This window comes from Malus sylvestris, chromosome 16 (assembly GCF_916048215.2).
Source record: "Malus sylvestris chromosome 16, drMalSylv7.2, whole genome shotgun sequence".
Taxonomy (NCBI): Eukaryota; Viridiplantae; Streptophyta; class Magnoliopsida; order Rosales; family Rosaceae; genus Malus; species Malus sylvestris.
Genome location: NC_062275.1, coordinates 4,585,017 through 4,606,437, shown reverse-complemented (window position 1 = coordinate 4,606,437; position 21,421 = coordinate 4,585,017). Strand labels below are relative to the sequence as shown.

Genomic DNA, 21,421 nt, shown 5'->3' with positions numbered 1-21,421 from the left:
CATAAACCACAATTAAGTTTTTGTCAAATAAAATTCCTGATAATCCCACTTTTTCGTGAAGATTATTTTAATTGGAGTCTTTAACAAGATGAATCATTAGATGCCCAAAAAATTGTTAGCGACATAACACTATATACATAGCCCTGCAATTGTCTAAATCATTAGCAAGCCATTAATTACCGATATATATACATATATGTTGTTCTGGAGTGAGACTTTAATAACAAGATTACTTGTATATGAAACATGTCAGCAACACCACAAGATAGAAGTATGAAAATACTACCTGTAGAAGCTAAGGATGACTGCACAAGAAAGAACTTCTACTCCCACTAATTAACCCAGTTTACTTTTATTGATCAAGATTGAATGATCTATTTACAGTCACGAGACTCCAATATTTCAAGCTACCTACATGTCAGACTTAACCAATATATTCTTGTAAGACAAGAATTAATCAGCCATTTAAATCAATCAAATGCATATAACAAGTCCGAACAAGTTTTAATGCTACCAGTTAACAACTTCAAATGGCAAGAAACGGAGGCTTGAAATAGCGTACATGTATTTAAATATACACACCAGTTTCGTTAAGTTAGGAAAATAAAGAATTATATATATCATTTTCCCAGCAAATATGAATCTAATCATTCTCAGAGTGATAGGAAATAATGCATTGGATCTAGGGCCTGTTAGATGGCTCTAATACCAAATGTTGGAATTAACCTTAAAACTAACAGTAAACTCTAGAACACAACGCAGCAAGATTAGTGTAATCTTACCTGCAGAATACAAAAGATCACCAATTTGTTCCTGCAGAGGCCATGAACACGATGCAAAAGGCTCTTCTACTCACTTGGAGACCTGTATGTCCTTATGGTGATAGTCCCAAAAACGAAGAACCTTTTCTCTGTGAGCAGGGAATCCTTTTTAAATAAAGCAAGGTTACCCAACTTCCATCTATCATGGAGGTTGGTTATAGAGCCGTTGCTTTCCGTTCCGGTAGTGGAGGAAGTAGTTCTAGTACGTGCTTCAAAATGCAAAGCATGATGGATGTAACTCCTCAATTATAGGACATGGTTTTACACATATACAAAACCCTAACTGATTTATAATTTCAAACATGTTGACACATCTATATCACTACTAGTTGAGTCCAATTAGGATTCTTACAGTAACATCCCACATCGCCTAGGGGAGTGGAGCCTGTAAGTCTTATATGCATATTCTTATCTCTACCTAGCACGAGGCTTTTTGGGAGCTCACTGATTTCGGGTTCCATCGGAACTCCGAAGTTGAGCGAGTTCGCGCGAGAGCAATCCCAAGATGGATGACCCATTGGGAAGTTCTCGTGTGAGTTCCCAGAAACAAAATCGTGAGGGTGTGGTCGGGGTTTAAAGTGGACAATATCGTGCTACGGTAGAATCGAGCCCGGGATGTGACACCTACATTAATATTAAGAAACATGGGATGTGACACCTACATTAATATTAAGAAACATGTGGTGCAGTCAAAATGACTCGAAAATAGGCTTGTGATGAATTTTGCAAAAATTTTCAATACCAATTGAAACATGGGTTATAATTCTAGGTATCTATGAAAAAATTGAAATTTTTAGTGCTGGAAAATTTTTTTGCGTGGGAACTAAGGAAATTTTTACAAGATCTCTGAATTCAATTGTACTATTTATTGGGTCCCTTTTTTTTTTTTTGGTTGTATAGATTTTTAAAGTTAAAAAGTAGCAAAATTAATAGATAACAATATCAAGGCCCAAAAGCACGTTTAGGTGTCAAAAATCTTTGGAATGTCATACATTAATATTAGGAAACATGTGGAGCAACCAGAATGAGTTGAAAATAGGCATATTATGACTTTTACAAAAATTCACAAAACCGATTGAAAACGTGTGTTATATAACTCACGATTATGTGAAGAAAAAGAATGAAATATTTAGTTTAGAAAAATCTTTTGCGTGGAAGCTTAAGAAAAATATTCATTTACTTAACTAATTTAGTGTATATAGCACCGCACTTATTTCAAACAAACTAGGCAACCCTAACAGTCCATTGTCTGAAAAAGATTAGCATCAACTCACACAGAGGATACATATATAACATGACTCCAACAAAAGAGAAAAGATGGGGTGATAATATTTTGAAGGCGAACACTTTCACTTCCCTTTGTGGTGAAGTTGATAAACCTTGGACTGTGGGGCCATGCTTAGACAATCAGGTATATACAAGACAGTAAACATTAAATCGATCAACTCGTAAACCAAAACAAGAATTCACACTTTCACGTTTTATGTAAGTGTGTATGTATAAGAAGGACAATAAACATCAGATAAGCGATAAAAGGACAAGCAATAATTCACACTTTCCCAACAGGATTCTCTCCGTATCATTTTGGTGGGGATTTTGGGGATTCGTAAATCGTTGGAATGTCATATATTAAGAAAAGAGGTATTCTCTGAATCTCTTCCACCAAAATCACCAAATCAAGTGATCCGAGCTTTTGAAATTTCATCTAACGGCAAAAAATTATTATAACTTTTAAGGGATCTGTTGATGCACAAAATCAGTGAGGACTTTAATACAACAGAAAGTGTTAAGTTTGTGACCTTCGTTAGATTGCTCCGGTCACTAGTGTGGATAAGTATGTAAATGGATAGAGACAGTGAAGCAAACACAAGATGTACGTGGTTCACCCAGATTGGCTACGTCCACAGAATAGAAGAGTTCTCATTAATTGTGAAGAGTTTACACAAGTACATAGGTTTAAGCTCTCCTTTAGTGAGTACTAGTGAATGATTTAGTACAAATAACATTCGGAAATATTGTGAGAGAATGATCTCTATTTATAGAAGAGAGTTTCTAGTTTCATTCTAACATTGACACGTGTCGTGTTGTGATTGGCTTCTAATGTTGACACGTGTCGCGCTATGATTGATTTTTGATGTCGACACGTGTCGCGCTGTGATTGGTCTCCTAGTTGGAGCGAAATTCTTCTGGGTCCTTGATGGTATAACGTTGACCGATGCTCAGTAGTTTCGGAATTGGTCAAGTATGGTACAAATATGATCAAAACAGGTGGACCGTTGGATGAAATTTCAAAGGTCTGGATCACTTGATCCGATGGCCTTGATACATTAATATTAGAAAACATGTGGAGCAACCATAATTACTATAAAATAGGCATATGATGAATTTTACAAAAATTCACAAAACCGATTGAAAACGTGGGTTATAACTCATGGATTATGTGAATTAAAATGAAATATTTAGTTTAGAATATTTTTTTGCGTGGAAGCTTAAGAAAAATATTTCTTTGGTCTACTAATTTGGTGTATGTAGCCGACCCCACTTAGTGGGAAAAGGCTTTGTTGTTGTTGTTGTTACTAATTTGGTGTATATAGCACTGCCCCTATTTCAAACAAACTAGTAACCCTACCAGTCCAATGTTTGAAAAAGATTAGCATCAACTCAGAGGATGCATATATGACATGACTCCAATAAAAGAGAAAAGCTTGGGTGATAATATTTTGAAGGCCGAACAATTTCACTTCCCTTTGTGGTGAAGTTGCTAAACCTTGGACTGTGGGGCCATGCTTAGACAATCAGGTATATACAAGACAATAAATATCAAATCGATCAACTCGTAAACCAAAACAAGAATTCACACTTTCACGTTTTATAGGTGTGTATGTAGGCATAAGGAGGACAATAAACATCAGATAAGCGACAAAAGGACGAGCAATAATTCACACTTTCACGCGTCTCAAGTGGGATTTTCAGGGGCAATTAGGATCTTTCCCGGTTTTCCAACAAATGGGAGAGTTGCAATCAATGAAAAAGCTATAAAATTATAAAATTATAAAATTAATTGATAATATGAAGATTAGTTGACTTACTTATAAGCATATGTAAGGTCACATCTTTCATCAATGTGAGATTCATTCTCAACACGTCACCTCATGCGTGTCGAATTTTCAAGTCTAACACGTGGACAACACAACAAGGTGACGTAAAGCACGTGTGGATATTTGACTTTAAACATGGGACAACTTGCTCTGATACCATGAAGAAGTTGAGGTTCCATCATAAAACTAAATATAATGCTAAATAGACTAAATTTGCAAACTAAATAATGTGTCGATAATAGAACATAAACACGTTAATCGGTTCTTAATTAATACTCTAATTATTAACAATCACATCATTTGGTTTATACAATTTGGTTTTAAAATTGATCTCTCTAGCATTAAAAATTTAAAACAAATTGACAATATATTAAGTAACCCAACTACTTAGAGCAAGTCCACCCCTAAAAAAAATGCGCCAGCACCCAACTTATTTAATCCATTCAGTGAACAGTGATAGACCCCAATGTACAGTAATAGGCCAAATGCATCTCCACCCCTAAGAGCAAGTCCACCCCTAAAAAATACGCAAGCACCTGACCTATTTAATCCACTCAGTGAACAGTGATAGACCCCAATGAACAGTAATTGGCTAAATGCATCTCCACCCCTAAGAGCAAGTCCACCCCTAAAAAAATACGCCAGCACCTAGCATATTTAATCCATTCAGTGAACAGTGATAGACCCTAACGAACAATAATAGACTAAATGCATCTACACTCCTAACAAAAAATAACCTAGTCCATTTTATAGAAATATTATTAATTTTTATTATAAAATAATAAAAATAATAATTTTATTTAAAAAAAAAGGCAAGTCTGGAACCTCCATCTCTCTCTCCCTTTTTCTCTTTCTCTCCCCATTCGGATTTAAGGAACTATTCCGGTCTTCCCCACCGAAAAATGAAACACCTAATGTGACATGTACGGCTGGAGTCACCTAACGTGACCAATACGACTGACCCTCATCACAACTATACTCACTGCAATTTCTATCATCAATAAGTACTCACCTGAAGCTTACATGGGCGTCCGCAGAGTAATTTGGCATAACCACTTTAAAGTCCCAACATTCTTAATCAGAACTAAACCCAGTGATAGACCAGAATAAAATCATAGTTAATCTCTACGCTATTAACCATCATAACTTCTTTCCTTACATAAAACAAGTACCATATTAAATTTGGATTGTTTTATGGCTGCATCTAACTGTCTACGTACCCTCAAACGGGATCAAGCCATTTGTAGTTCAACTTAGTATTTCAAAGCATTTACAGTAATTATATGTCGATAATATGCATATAGATATACCATAATGCAATCTAAAACTCAACCATACCATAGTATTTTAACACACACACACACATATATATATATATATATATAACATGGCATAAAATGCATAGAACAATTTAAAAGCATTTGTGGAATTATCAGACATATCTATATACGATAAAAGGAAAAGACCCACTCCACTTACCTGAGGTCCGCGCTACGATTACCTAGCACGAAAATCGAGGCATCATAAACCATCGTCGTCTATAACAATTATCAAATCACATCTCAGAGATCTCATTGATAAAATACGTAACTTACATAAAACATATCCCCAAGAATGTTTTGGAATGATTTGAGACCCATTGACCAAAAGTCAATCGTCAATCAAAGATCGATGGTAGGGTCCATAACCCTACGTAACTCTATCCAGAAGATCCGCATCTCAGATTTCCGATCCGTAACTTCCAAAGATCCACATTGTGCTTTTAGAAATGGGTGGCTTCGATCCATTACCTCTGGTGCTCCGCCGCCCCTATAGTTGTTTGGGCTTTGTTCCAGACCTCAAAATGAGTATTTTGATGGTGGTGGTCGACTGTACTACCTTTAAAAATGGAGGAATTTGTGTCGTACCCCCACGAACCTATTTAACTCGATTTTTTGATAAGATTGGAAGAGGAAGGAACGCTAGGTCAATTCCAGGTGGTGTGTGGCTTCTAATCGTTGGAGAAATCATCTGAAAAGGCGTCGAAAATCACGTATGTACCCGGGTCGAGCCGCAGGTCACAGAATGACCCGGTTTGGCTGGGTGGATTTCCCCATGTTCCTCTCATTTTCTTTCCTCTCTTTTCTCTTCTTTCTTTTGGTCATCATTAGTCAGTCACCTCCTCTCCTCTTCTCTTTCCCGATTCCCCCTCTTCATCTTCCTCTTTCTGCTGCCATTCGGCAATTTCTATTTCTTTCTCTTTTTTTTCTTCCCAGCCACTGTGACGACCCGTCTCTAATTTTCCTATGTAATTTCTCCCCGAATATGTAATTTGATGATTATGCCCTTATTAGCAAGTGACGTGGACTTATTCTTATCGCTTTCCTTTTTATTTCTCGTTATCGCATTTAAATTGTACACGCTAGTACGAGTAGGCGAAAATTTTTAAAGTGTAAAAATATCTACTTTGGATAGATTCCGATTTCCTTTTACTGTAAGAAATCTAAAAACCTATCCATTGGATTCTTTTTTATCCTACTCGTGTACCCTCCATTATTTCACTCCCTCACTTATCTCATCTTTCCTTCATTTTTCTGTCCCCCCAATCAGAAAACATCTCATCTCTCTCTCTCTCTTCTCTCCCTCTCCCATACCGAGTTCTTCTTCTTCTTCCTCTCTGCAACAACCACAAAACCACACCAAAAAACTCAAACGTGAAAAACAAATTTCACCATTGTGATTATCTCAGTCCCACGATCACAACCATGTCCTTGAAATCTGGCGTGGATGAGTTTTAACTCACTAACTCGGAAGGTCGACTCGGCGAGTTCGACATATCGATTTTCAAGCCATTTATGGCTTAGGTAAGCCTTGAGAAACCTTTAGAACCTTCATTTCACTTCTATGGGTTGTTATTGATCATTTGTTTATGCTTTGGACGTGTGGTTTTACCCAGAAACTTGAGGAGAATGAGAACCTGCACGTTTTTCATTCCAGAACCGTGGCCATTTGGTCACTTTCAAACCATTTTTCTGGTTAACCTCGACCTCAACTGGACTTCTTCTAGGTACAAACTTGTTCTCTACATTCCTAACTTCAGGCCAAATTTCTGATTAACTCGGACTATATTAGAACTTTCTGTGACTTGGAATCGGTAGACCACATTCCTAGCTTTAATTTGGCTTTTGTAGAAGTGAATTGGGTTGAGAATAGAGCTTGTTAGGAGCTTTGGAAGTTGGGCAAAAAATCTGCAAAACTGCAGATTTTTGTGAGGAAGGTACTCGAGGGCGAGTGGACACGCGTGGCTTGCTGTGCAGCCACTTTGGTCAGTGCGTGGTTGACACGTGTGTGTTCGTGTCGTCGAGTAGATCGATTTCATATATTTAAACCCTAGGTTTGAGCAAACTATGTGGGTTTTATTTAGGTTTCTGTTATGTGCTTTAATTAATGTATTTTAGTTATTTCACATATAAGGGAAACTTATTTCGAGGATTTTCGAGGTCAAGCTAGGCTCGAAGGCTACGACCCAGCGACACACTTGTGAGTAGGCAGTTGTTTTATACCTATATATATTTATAGTTTCCATAAATGCGTATGTACTTCACTTTTATGCTTATATTGCCTAGTATCATTATTGTGATATAAATTGTGAAAAATGCTGCTATATGGTTGTGATATTACTGTTATGGCATTCATATATATTTGTACATGCTCATCTTGCTGCACCCGGTGTTAGTACTCGCCCTAGGGCCAGGGCCAGGGCCAGTCCTTCACGTGTATATTCACATCCGTACCGTTTGCTCACCTTGGATCCAAGCTTAGGTGCCAGTCCTGTCAGGTAGATTTCACTAGGCAATCCGACTTATATGTGATGTGCTTTTGCACCAGTCTTCACGTGATCGTAGTACTAGAGCATATTGATTACACTCAGTCATGTTCGTGTCAGAAACTATCTGTTCAAACTTGTGTGTCAGCTTTATGGGTGGGTTGGAAAAATAAAAAACCGAAAAAAAAAACCGGACCGAAAACCGAACCGAGATCGAAAAAAACCGAACCGAAGCTGTCAAACTGAACCGAACCGAATTTGGTTGGTTCAGTTTCGATTTTTTAGGTCCAAAAACCGGACCAGATCGAACCGAACCGATATATGAAAATCATATACAAATACCTCAAAACCTGATGGCTTGAGGATTCAAACCCCTGTCCTCTAAGTTCGGATAGTTGTTTCATACCAACTTGTTGTTGGCTTTGTGTTGCTATAATTGTACAACTAATTTATTTATAGGAATTCTAATTTTAGGCTTTATAAAATTTCTAAAGTTTACAAACCCTAGCTGACTTCCATTTTAGTTTTCACTTTTCTTCTACACACTTTCTCTCCCATTCGCTACTTTCTTCTTTGCGCAGCAGCCTCCTCTCTCTCTCAGTCTTCAATTCAATCACTCTCTCAAACGCTCTCTCTCATTCCCAGCGGCGACCCTTCTCACTCTCAATCACAGCAAAAGGTTAGTCTCACTCACACTCTGAAGTTTAATTTTCTGTTCGATTCCTTTTCTTCCGATCTGATCCCCTATAATTTTTTTCCCTTCTTGTTTAGATTTATTTTTTAATTTGATTTGTTTTGTAATTGATTTTATTCTGTCTTTTTTGGATATTTTGATTTTGCTTCTTGTGAATTGTATTGCGATTTTATTCGATTTGTGTTTTGGGATTTTAGGATTATGGTTATATTTTTAACGTGTTTGACTGGATGTGATTATTCGGTTTCGGTTTGAAGTATGTTTGGTTGCTGAGGAATTATGGGAAATGAAGGGGTTCAAAGCTTGACTATTTTAGGGCTCTATTTTTGTTGGGTTTTCATCCTCTGGGTTATTAAGGTTTGGTGATTTTTTTTTTCTGATTGGATTATGTAACAGAGATATATCGTGGCTTATATAGTTTTAGAGGTTTGGTTTGAATGTTTGCTCTCTGTGGTTGTTTGGACCTTTTGGCTCTAATTATCTGGAAGTATATACATGTATGGTTGAGTGGAGCTCCTTGGAGCCCCTTTAGCCTTTAGTTGTAGAAAGAAAAAAAGGGATTGCATTTGCAAGCCGCATCTGTGATGGGTTTTAGTGTGATGGTTATTTATGTATAATGGGATTGCAAGCCGCGTAATAGTCATGTAAAAGGAGAATGATAGGTCTCAGGAAGTTATGGAACTAATTACTATTTATCAAGGGGACTAATCATATATTTTGTTTATACTTATACTTTGTTGTTTATGCATAATGGGTTATGCTGCATTTGTTTTGTATAGTTCAATGCACCATGAACCTGTTTCCTTTCTTCGATATCAGTTTGATTCTTGCCTTTGTTGTTGTGGAATAGTTGTAGGATTAGGTTATTATAAATAGGTGCGTTGTAATTCAATGTTGGGAGACTTGATTTTGTCTTGCTGTAAACTGTAAAGGATGATTGGCCTTCCAGATTTTGTATCATTGGCCTTCCAGATTTTAATTAACATTTACTTTTGTATAAGTTTGTAGTACTAACTACTATCTTCTTATTATTTTGTGTGAATTAGATGAAGTCAAAGGCGTTAAAGGTCTCAAGGGCCTCAAGCTCAAGTTCAAAGATCAAAATCAAATAGCTTATTTTATCAATTATGTTGAAATGGGACTTTGATTTTATTTATACTCCTTTGGAAGATGTATTACAAAATGGCTACAAGTTGTTTTCTTAGAATTTTTTTTTGCTATTGGGAAACACAAAAAAAAAAAAAAAAAAAAAAAAAAAAAAAAAAACCGAACCGGGCCGAAACCGAACCGAAAGCAAACCGATAGAAAATCGAACCAAACCGAACCGAACATTAATTTCGGTTTGGTTTCTGATTTTGGCAAAAAACCGAACCGAACGGAACCGAACCCACCCCTAGTCAGCTTATATGGATGAGCACTTTATTATATTGATTATCACAAGATTATTACTGTGGCATATGATATATCATTTACTTGGCATATTTCTGATTATATTGTTGTTATATTGGATTTCATACTTACGTAGTCTGTTTTGAGGAAACTATACTTATTTTACGGCGAGGGGTTAGTATATTCAAAGATAAAGGTTCTCTTATAAGCATTGTTTTGCTGACCCACTCAACTTTGTTTTTCGCCCCTCCAGGACCTAGATAACCGTACTTTTTGTGGCACTCGAAGAATCCCGGCAGGTCTGACATTTCCTTCTGTTTTAGACGTATGAACTTATCACTATCATGTAATAAATGTACTTTGGTTGCTTTGACTACGCTTATGTAGTCTCACCGTCTATTACGCTATGGATAATTGTAGTGGGTTCAACCCACGAATTGCGCACTCTTTCACTGTTTAGTTTTAATTTTATTCACTTTTTGCATCACTTACCATTGTGGTTACGTCACCTCACGGTGATGGCCAGCATGCTTCGACCTTTCCAGGTCAGGGTGTGTCAGCCACACACATGTGGCCCAATAATTTTGTAGTATAAAATAATATAATATAATTAAAATATAGTTATTTCATCAAAACACTTTCGGGTTCGTAGCTCCATAAAACTTTAACCGTAACTCCAAATTCACTTCTGCTTACGCTTACGCGTTCATATCGTCGAGTACTTCAAGAATACGCTAAAAGAATATTTAATCTGTCTCACTATACGTTGATCAACGAAAGTCCAAACCTTCATCTAGAGCATTTTCGTAAATTCACACTTTTAAAATTTATAAAATCATAGTATTAGGGACGAGTTGTCACAGGTGGGTCCCACCATGCTGAAAAAATCATACAACAAAAATATTAAAATAATAAAATGGTATTTTATTTTGAATAATGACTTTACCGAAATGCCCTTGGACTTCGTAAGTCTATAAAATATCCATCGTAGCTTCAAATTTGATTTCGCTTGCTCTTACGCATTTGTAATGATGAATACTACGAGGATACGCTGAAAGAATATTTCATACGTCTCTCTAAACAATGGTCAACAGAAGTCGAAATCCTTGCCTGTAGGGGCATTTTCTTTAATTCACACTTTTAAAATTTGTGAAATCGTAGAATTAGGGACGGGTTGTCAAAAAAGCAATGTAAACATTAAAGTAATTATGTATAAACAAGTTTTTATTTATTTTTTTTTAAACCTCACAGCTGTGTCACTTTATCAATACCCTCTCAACTTTTTCTCTCTCTTTCCTAACTACAAACCCCTATCTTTTTCAAGATGCGTGCCAATTTATTAAAAACAAATAGCTCCTCTCATAAAAAGTTAAAATACAAATACTTAAAAAATATATTTCTCAACACATAAAGTGTGTGACATTTACTACCAAAATGTTAACAAAACCACAAAATAGTTTTGCTCTCGATTTCTCTCTCCTCTTTCTCTCTCATTTTCTTCTCTCTCCCCTCGTTTCCTCTTCACTTATGCCCCCATTCGTTTCCCTCTCTCTCCTCCCTCTCCTCTCTCCTTGTCGTCATGTGGCCCCGCACACACCCAAACAAACCATCCCCCATCTCTCTCATCTTATCAGTGAAAGATTTTTAAGTGTAACTATCACATGAAATTATACACCACGTGTTGCTATATAAATAGTAAGATATGTGTATTAAAAAATTAATAATTTAAAAAATAAAATTTTCCATCATTTATATAAAAAAACATGATATAATACGCGTGATTCCGTTATAATTATTTTCTCATGCGTCCCTTTCACCCATCCTCTCACTGACACAAAAGAGCCTTGGCCCCACGTCATATATTCTTATATTATTTTATTCTCACGAAGTGCCGAGATTTTTAGATTTTTAGATTTTTATGAACCAAACATTTTTAATTAGTCTCGTACTTCTTTTGTTCTGAGGACATTAATATTTTATACTAAGCTCAACCTAAAAGTTCAACAGCAATAAGACCATCTCTAACCGAGGGCTGGCCAGATGGCTCGTTTTAGTCCTCTGGCCCTCCAAAATTCCTCAAGATATTAATATTTTAATGAACAGTACATGACCATATTTGCCTCCGTCTCCAACCGAGGGCCAGAGGGCTCGTTTTAGCCCTTTCACAAAAAACTGTCTCCAACCGAGGACCAAAGGGTCATAGGGCCAAACATAATTTATTATTTAAAAACTACAACTTAAATTCAAATCCAATGGCTTAGGAAGTTATAGGGAAAAAATAGAATTAAAAAAATAATATGAAACAAATTTTATGAAATAGAAGTTATAGGAAAAAAATGGAATTTTAAAAAAATATGAAACAAATTTTGTGAAATAGAAGTTATAGGAAAAAAATGGAATTTAAAAAAAAAATATGAAACAAATTTTGTGAAATAGAAGTTATAGGAAAAAAATGGAATTTAAAAAAAATATGAAACAAATTTTATGAAATAGAAGTTATAGGAAAAAATGGAATTTAAAAAAAATATGAAACAAATTTTGTGAAATAGAAGTTATAGGAAAAAAATGGAATTTAAAAAAAATATGAAGCAAATTTTGTAAAATAGAAGTTATATGAAAAAAAATATGAATCAAATTTTGTAAAATAGAAGTTATATGAAAAAAATAGAATTTAAAAAAAAATGAAACAAATTTTGTAAAATAGAATTGAAAAAAAATATGAAACAAAATTTGATTCATATGAAAAGGAAAAAAAAAAGGGAAAAAAAGAAGTTTAAATTCATAAAAAAAAAAGTTAATACAACGGCTACTAGCCGTTATATTAAAAAAAGGAAAAATTAGTATATGGTCCCTAGTTTTTATTGTTCATTGACTAACACCTTATTAGTTCTCAAATTTTGATTCAAGTCCCTAGCATTAATGTGATAATGAATTTACATGTTTATTATATAATTTTTTAATATAAAAATTAGTAATTAATTTAGGGTTTAATACTCACACCTCTATTAAACTTCTAATTAATTTTCAATTCAAACATTTCCAAAATAATAAAAAAATTAAATTAAATTAAGTTTGTACCTATTAGTTTTTTTTTATATATAAAAAGATTCTCAATTTTTTAATCTTAAATGTACCCATTCTCAAATATATCAATTTGTTATATGTAAAATGTACCCTTTTTTAATATAAAATCCATTCAAATTTTTTAATCCATGTTTAAACTTATATGGGTACATTCTTTTTCGTTGATTTGACAATGTATCCATGTTTTGGTACAATAATTTTTTTTGTTAATTTTGGTTAATGTACCCATACATATATGTATATATATACACACACACACACACACACAAAATATAATAGAGAGAATAATTTATATTTTATCATTTTTAATCCCATAAATTATGGGTTTTATTTAAAATCTCATTAATATAAACAATTACAAATTTCAATTTTTAATTTTTAATTAAAAAAATATAGTAACTTACATTATTACATTAATATCAGGGACCTCAATCAAAAACTAAAAACTAACAAGGTTTCAATCAAAGAATAGTGATAGCTAGGGACCGCATCCAAAGTGTCCTTAAAAAAAATTCAAACTATTAGTTTCGGTTATAACCGACACTAATAGTAATTAAAAAGAAAAATTTTGCTTTTGAATAACTATTACTGTCGGTTATAACCAACAGTATTAAAAAATTATTCTTTAATGCTGTCGGTTATAACCGACAGCAATAGGAAAACATTAAAAAAAAAAAATAGTCAGCCTGGGGTTGGCTGGCTGGCCAAAAGCAGCCAGCCCTCTCTCATCCCGTGGGGCCCTCCCAGATTCCAGAGCCCTCTGGCCTAGCCCTCGGTTATAGACAGTTTTAGGGTTATTTTCGGCACTCTGGCCCTCTGGACCCTTCGGTTAGAGATGGCCTAAGGATCAGAAAAGAAAAAGGCCAATCCCTACAAAAAACCAAAAAAGGAAAAACAAATCGAACCAAATAGAGAAAAACGAGTCCTGAAAAATCTCTCCAGCAATGGGAGTTGGTGCAAGCGGGAAAAGAAAAAGGCGTAATCAAAAGAAGGAGGGGCGAGTAGGGTAGAGTCGTCGAGTGGAGTGGTGAAAATGTCAGGGAGTGGGAGTAGTGTTACGGTGCTGACCGTGGCGGAGAAGCCGTCGGTGGCCAAGTCGGTGGCGACATTACTGTCAGGGAACCAAGGGCAAGGGCTGAGAGTGAGGGAAGGCCGATCCCGCTACAACAAAATCTACGAGTTCAACTACTCCATCAATGGCCGTCCAATATAAAAGTTGTCAACTCGTCATCAAGCAGCCATACACAGGTTTTTCTTCCATTACAATGTTCATCTTATTCAACGACAGATCGTAAAGCTTTATACTATATATATACACAGACATCCAAACAAACACAGTGTGGGATAATTGACCAAAAAAACCCTCATAGAGGGACTGGATCGATACAGATTGAAGCGACACCATCTTTTGTCACCTTTCCCACTCGTGTGAATCCATCGTCCCCTTTGTAAAGGAGATCAGGTACTCGTACTAGATTGAGGACGCGCGTGAGGACGGGCATTGGAACAACTGTTGGTCTAAGGAACTCCTCGTTTATATCCTTCCACAAATCCATAATTTGTTTCTCAAAAACATCAACTGCCTCTTGCTTTGAGACCCCGTATTGCTTCATGTAGCAATGAACACAAGTAATAGCATCAGCCTGCAAAAAAAAAAAAAAAAAAGGAAAGGTAGAAATATCCAGAGTTAATGTTTCTTAGGATCTTAATTATTATTTATTCAGTTGTTTTCGTTTGATTTATTCAATTTGATGTACATAATTAAAGAGTGGTGTGTGATAAGAAAAATATGTATGATTATTGTTTTTCATTTATAAATTAATTTATACGTACGTCGGTCGAAACAATGTCATCCATGATTCTGAAGATGGTATTTGCAGCCCTAATAATTTTGGGGTCATTAAACAACCAGTCAAATGACTGCTTTGTTACAATATCTCCCATGCCAAGTAAAGTGATGGCTGTATTGAAGGTGTAGCTAATAGAAACTGTTGCAACACGCATATACTCCTCCATGCTTGGAATTCATCCTTCGTGTAACCATCGGGCCTCGTCCAAATAGGAATGAGCTTGACCTTTCATCTGAGCCATGCATGCATGCATTATTAAATAGAAGATAAATAATTAATTACGCCACCGTTTAAAATTCTCCAATACAATTTAACAGAAAATTAATAATTAATTGATCTTGCATCTTAAGAGCAATTTGAGTTTTGCATATTGTATAGGTTTTAGTGTTTAGTGTTTAGGGTTTAGGGTTACGTACAGCTTCTATTGCATAGGGAACCCGGTATGAATTTCCTTTCTTTATCATCTCTTCCTCAATTTCATTAAAAAGATTCAGAAGTGCATAGTAAAATATTTGCATATAGTCTTGCAGTTCATCAAGGCCATTGACATCCCACCTGAAACATATATATATATATATATATATTAAGATTTATTAATAGAAAAATGCAGTCAAGGTTTAAAGAGTATTGTTTATTTCAAACCTGTCGATTGCCTCAGTAAAGGTCACGAGCTCTTCAAATGTACCAAATGAATCGTAAATATCATCCATCACAGTTAATAAGACGTTCACTTTTGCCAGAATTTTTCTCCCAACAGAGTACTGGGGTTCAAAATATACTCCCACTGTCCAAAAGTACAACTCCACCACCCTATCTCTTGCAAATGGCAGCTTCCTGTCAAACTCTAGTGCTCTCCACCACCTGTGTTTTCATCTTACTAATTAGATCTTACATGTACCCACCGTCTAATTTTTCTTATTTCAATTTCTTTCAACAAAAATATACAGAACGGTTACCTTGTAATCTCTTGGAGTTCCTTTTTGTGTAAAGCCTGAACAAGATTGAAATCTAACTTTGCAAGTTTCAGTAAAGCTTCGTCATGGGAAGCTTCATCTTGGTAGATTGACGTGTAATGCCTGGCAGATAATCTCTCTAGACTTCTTCGCAGAGGTCTCTCTAAAGCTTGAGTTATTTGTGCTGATAGCGGATAGCTTGCTTTGGTTGCTGCCGACTCGAGGTGAGTGGTGGTGAAATTAAAAGCCTCCTCTAGTATATCTTCTCCATGCACCCTCAGGTGGGATGCTTCATATAAGCTTAGCATGCCCGACAGGTCATCAGTCAAGCTTTCCTTGAAACTACCATTCTCATCATCTTTGAACCTGTTGAACATAGCTGCTAAGAAAAAGAAAATAATATTAGTCCATGGTCCATGACATGTCAGGAGAAAAATTAGGACAAACACGTCGTTTGTAAGATATTTTTTCGCAAATTAAGAAAATTGAGATTAGTGAGAGTTGCCATCTACTGAAGTTTCTCTTCACATGCATACGTAGTACTTTTTGTTCACCTACCACATGTAGCGTTATATCCATGTTGTCTTAGTATCCGAAAACCAAGAGCAACACTATATAGATCGCCATAATTGTCGCCATGGTAGTCAAATATTGTAGCATGCATATTATCCAGTGCTTCTTCGATTTCTCTCTCAAAATGGTATGCCACGCCAAGGCGCTGAATAATATCAATTAACTTTAGTTGATGGGAAAAGTCACTTGCAATTGCTGTGAATATTTTTCTCCTCACTGCTTCTTTGAGGTGGTTAACTTGGTGTTGAATGTCGGCACAAGTCCTCTGCAAAAACAAAATAATTAATAAAATGACAAAAAAATAATGTAACCAACGTTCTCTTGTAAAAATTATATATGTTGTCAGACAATTTACGTTAACAATTTGTGTTACAAAATGTTAAATAAAATTGAGATATACATGCGATAGAAAATATTGAAATCTTCATGCGCGCATGATGATGAATTATAATTACAATTTCTTGAGAGTCGTCATAATTGATGAATTGATCTCTCCAAATGCTTGGGTGATAATATTTTGAAGGCCGAACAATTTCACTTTCATTTTGTGATGAAGCTGCTGAACCCTGAACCATTGTGCTTTCCATGCTTTCTTTCTGTAGCTTTAAGATTGCTATGCAAGTACGAGGAACCATGCTTAGACACGTATATATGCAGGCAATACAGTAAACATCAAATCCATCAACTCGTAAAGGAAAAAAATTTAAAAAACAACAATTCACACTTTCACGTTTTCTTCGCAATTGGATAGAGACCTGGCTTCTCTACTCTCTCACTTTTCATACATTCTCATTCTTTATTATTTATATAGTCATAGTTAAATCATATTAATATTTTATATTACTATTATTTTTTTTCTTATTATCTCTATAAAAAAATTTAATATAAAATGTTGACGTGGCTTAACCGTGACCGTATAAAATAAGAGGGGATGAGAGTGTATGGAAAGTGGGAGGGCAGAGAAGCCGGATCCATTGGATAGGGACCTGGCTTCTCTGCCCTCCCACTTCCCATACACTCTCATCCCCTCCTATTTGTGCGGTCACGATTAAACCACGTCAACATTTTATATTACTATTGCTTTTTGTCTTATTATCTTTAAAAAAAAATCAATATAAAATGTTGACGTGGTTTAACCGTGACCGCACAAAATAGTAGGGGATGAGAGTGTATGGGAAGTGGGAGGGCAGAGAAGCCGGGTCCATTGGATAGGGACATAGCTTCTCTGCCCTCTCACTTTCCATACACTTTCATCCCCTCCTATTTATGCGGTCACGGTTAAACCACGTCAACATTTTATATTTTTCCACTGAATTTTTCTAAAAGTGATAAAACAAAAAAAACTGAGGACTTTTAGTGTTTGTTTTTTGTTTTTGTCTAAACGTTTTAGTGTTTGATAAACATGCTAAAACTAGCTTTTTCGATTGAGGCTGAAAAGAAGCCACTGAAGCAGTAAAAAAACAAGCTTGTTATTCCAAAACTCGGGTGAAAAATGCATTCAATGAATTTTTCAAAATGGTCATATTTATCTGTCGTCCGACTGAACCACATATTTAGTGTGTTGAATCAATCCTACCCTCTTTTTCTCTCTCTTTATCGTACTTATCTATTGCCTGAACCACATATATAGTGTGTTGAATCAAGCCTTGCCACCAGTAGCCACTTGACCACTATGACCCGTCACTACTGCTAGAGGGGGTGGTGGTGGTGGTGGTGATGTGCACAAGTGCAGGGCACAGGGCCCGAATTTCTGAGCGCCCCAAAATTTTTAATCCTCCTCTATATTACATTTAAGTTCTAATAAATAAAAAATTAACTGAAAAGAAAAATCATCATCTTATGATTTTATCTATATTACAATTGATTAAGTGAAGCATATATTAATTTTTTACTTTTTTCCAGTAATAAAAAACTTGTGTATTACTTTCTTGGGTTAAACTCTATTTATTAACTGAAAAGAAAAATCAACATTTAATACATGAAGTTTTTTTTGTCCCAAAGTCATACCTAAAATGTTAATTTTGGGACAGTCTCATACATCTGTTAGTCAAACTGTTAATTCTCCCGTTAAGTGATAACATGACGCCCATGTGGACAATGACTAGGCGCCACGTGTCATTACAAAATATTAAAATAATCAATTAAATATTATAAAATAAATAAAATAAAAAATAAAACCCAGAACCCTATCGTCTTCCCCACCCCGACCCCCTCCCTTCTCCCTCCCTTCTCTACTCTGCACCTACCCAACCTCTGCACATCCATCCTTCCCCCTCCCTCCCGACCCCCTCAATCATTCTCCCTCATTCTCCCTCCCTTCTCTTCCCTGCACACCCACCCATTCCCTTTCTCTGCACTCACCCCTACTGACCTCTTCCCTCATTCTCCCCACCTCCTCTGCACTCACCCCTACCGACCCCCTCCCTCATTCTCCCAACCTCATATGCACTCACCCCTACCAGTCACCACCTCCACTGGACCACCGACACCGTCGCTACGAAAACCACTATCACTAGCCGACTCGACAGGATCTCGAAATCCCGGCTCTTCTTACAACAACAACAACAAAGCCTTTTCCCACTAAGTGGGGTCGACTATGTGAATCCTAGAACGCCATTGCGCTCGGTTTTGTGTCATGTCCTCCGTTAGATCCAAGTACTCTAAGTCTTTTCTTAGGGTATCTTCCAAAGTTTTCCTAGGTCTTCCTCTACCGCTTTCAGCCCTGAACCTCTGTCCTGTAGTCACATCTTTGAACTGGAGCGTCAGTAGGCCTTCTTTGCACATGTCCAACCCACTCATTCCTAATCTTATCCTTTCTCGTGAGCCCACACCTCCAACGAAGCATCCTCATCTTCGCTACACCCATTTTGTGTACGTGTTGATACTTCACCGCCCAACATTCTGTGCCATATAGCATCGCCGACCTTATTGCCGTCCTATAAAATTTTCCCTTAAGCGTCAGTGGCATATGACGATCACACAACACGCCAGATGCACTCTTCCACTTCATCCATCCTGCTTGTATTCCATATATTCTGTCTTTGATCAGCTTAGGCGAAGACCTTTAGATTCCAACACTTCTCTCCAAAGGTTAAGCTTCGCATTTACCCTTTCCTGAGTTTCATCTATCAACCCTATATCGTCTGCGAATTGTATACATTAAAGAATAACATCTTGAATATGTCCTGTTAACTCATCCATTACCAATGCAAAAAGGTAAGGACTTAAGGATTGTTGATGCACAAAATCAGTGAGGACTTTGGTACAACAGAAAGTATTAAGTTTGTGACCTTCTCTAGATTGCTCCGGTCATTAGTGTGGATAAGTATGTAAAAGGATAGAGACAGGAAAGCAAACACAAGATGTACGTGGTTCACCCAGATTGGCTACGTCCACGGAGTATAGGAGTTCTCATTAATTGTAAAGGATTTACACAATTACATAGATTCAAGCTCTCCTTTAGTGGGTACAAGTGAATGATTTAGTACAAATAGCATTAGGAAATATTTTAGGAGAATGATCTCCTTTTATAGAAGAGGGTTTCTAGCCTTGTTCTGACATTGACACGTGTTGTGTTGTGATTGGCTTCCGATGTTGACACGTGTCGCTCTGTGATTGGCCTCCTGGTTGGAGGGGAAGCTCCTCGGTTGGGGACTTGCAAGATCCAAGCCGCTGAGTAATCACGAAACTTCTAAGTACCGAAGTGTGGTATCGTCTTCACTTGCCTTATCTGTCTCATAGGTAGATATGCTATCTTCTCTACAAGTACTCTTCCTCCGTCCAGGGGTGGTATCTTTAACTGGTGGAGATGCACAAGGTAATGTATCAATTTCACTTGAAGATTACTTGTAGTTTCAAGCTTGGTCAAAAGCGATACAAACCATGTAGTAAGAGTCCCCTAAGTCGCCGAGCTAGGGAATCTGCTGAAAGAGGTGACAGACAAGGTAAGCAATCAGAGCTCCAAGCAATCAGTCCCAGATCAGAAGTTTGATTTCGAGTTCCGGCTGATTGTTCTCATTCTCCTTATCTTGCAAGCAGCATGAAGGATAAAGAGAAGAAAAGGAGAAGAGATGATATGAGATACTTTTGCTTTTGAAGAAGTAACTTTCCACATGCTTATTCTTGAACTGGGCTGGAGGATTTTCTGGTTACCTCCAGAGTATAAGGTCGACTGAAGAATTTGAGGGTCAAAACAAGTCCATCAAATCTAGAGTACGTTCGACCCTGCTGATATGGGATACTTTTGCTGTTGACAAAGTAGTGGAAGTATCGGCACATGTTCTGTTACGCTTATCTCCACATGCTTCCTTGTATCCTTCTCACTTGCCCTATCTATTCCTCAGGCAGATGTGGTATCTTCTCTATAAGCATAAGATATTGAAGATGAGTAGTCGAGAGCAATGTCAGGTAAGTAATCAGGTAAGGGTTCCAGGCAGTCAGTTCCTGACTAGAAGCTTGATTCCAAGTGCTGACTGATTGCTCTATTTCTCCTTGTCTTGCAGGTAAGAACAAGGCCAAAGGAAAAGACAGGGGAAAAAAATATGATATGAGATACTCTTGCTTTTAACCCTGATGAAATGAGATATTCTTGCTCTGGTGTAGCTTGTTTGCAGAGGTATTATCGAGGGGAAAGAAAGCTGAGTATTTTGAGAGGCTTCGTTGGAGTGCCCTCTCAGATATGAGGAAGGGTTGAGCATTTTTGCAGGTCTGCCTATTCGTTGAGGATGGAGGTCGACATATATAGGAGTCTCCCTAACAATAAGTAGTAATGTTATTCCTTTACCTTTCTTGGTCATAGCACTGTAGTGGGAGCTGCCAGCTTCACGTGTTTTAACTCTGTCAGAGCACTTTGAAAAAGTGGTCTGTGGTATCTGGAAAGCTGATGTTGCGTGTGAAGATTACAGACAAGCTTTATCCAAAGAGATCTGGCTCTCGAAGTTGAGAAAGTGATGCCTCTTCGGTTTTCGAACAAGCGATCCTGTCAGGGATCTGGCTCTCGAGATTCGGAGAACGGTGCCTCTTCGATTTTTGAGAAAGCAATCCTACTAAGAGTTTGGCTCTTGAAATTCGGAGAGCGGTGTCTCTTCGATTTTTGAGAAAGTAATCCTGTTGGGAGTCGGGCTCTCGAGATTCGGAAGGCGGTACCTCTTCGAT

At 36.7% G+C, this 21,421-nt stretch overlaps 1 protein-coding gene and 1 pseudogene across 1 annotated transcript; one reads left to right on the top strand and one right to left on the bottom strand.

Annotated features, from left to right (window-relative positions):
- Positions 1 to 6,513: 6,513 nt before the first annotated feature.
- Positions 6,514 to 9,897, top strand: LOC126607292 (uncharacterized). Its single transcript, XM_050274836.1, has 5 exons — positions 6,514 to 6,762; positions 6,855 to 6,965; positions 7,373 to 7,438; positions 8,306 to 8,403; positions 9,465 to 9,897. Exons 1-5 carry the CDS (start codon positions 6,686 to 6,688, stop codon positions 9,563 to 9,565), a joined length of 453 nt encoding a protein of 150 aa, XP_050130793.1. The 5' UTR covers positions 6,514 to 6,685; the 3' UTR covers positions 9,566 to 9,897.
- Positions 9,898 to 13,600: 3,703 nt separating this feature from the next.
- Positions 13,601 to 16,854, bottom strand: LOC126607275 ((-)-alpha-pinene synthase-like; annotated as a pseudogene).
- Between the last annotated feature and the right edge of the window lie 4,567 nt (positions 16,855 to 21,421).

What these genes read in the sequence shown, in the direction of transcription:
- LOC126607292 (XM_050274836.1), top strand. Translation starts at nt 6,686, where the DNA reads ATGAGTTTTAACTCACTAACTCGGAAGGTCGACTCGGCGAGTTCGACA. An exon ending in TCAAGCCATTTATGGCTTAG is followed by an intron (nt 6,763 to 6,854) that starts GTAAGCCTTGAG and finishes GGTTTTACCCAG; the next exon opens with AAACTTGAGGAGAATGAGAA. An exon ending in CTCAACTGGACTTCTTCTAG is followed by an intron (nt 6,966 to 7,372) that starts GTACAAACTTGT and finishes TTCACATATAAG; the next exon opens with GGAAACTTATTTCGAGGATT.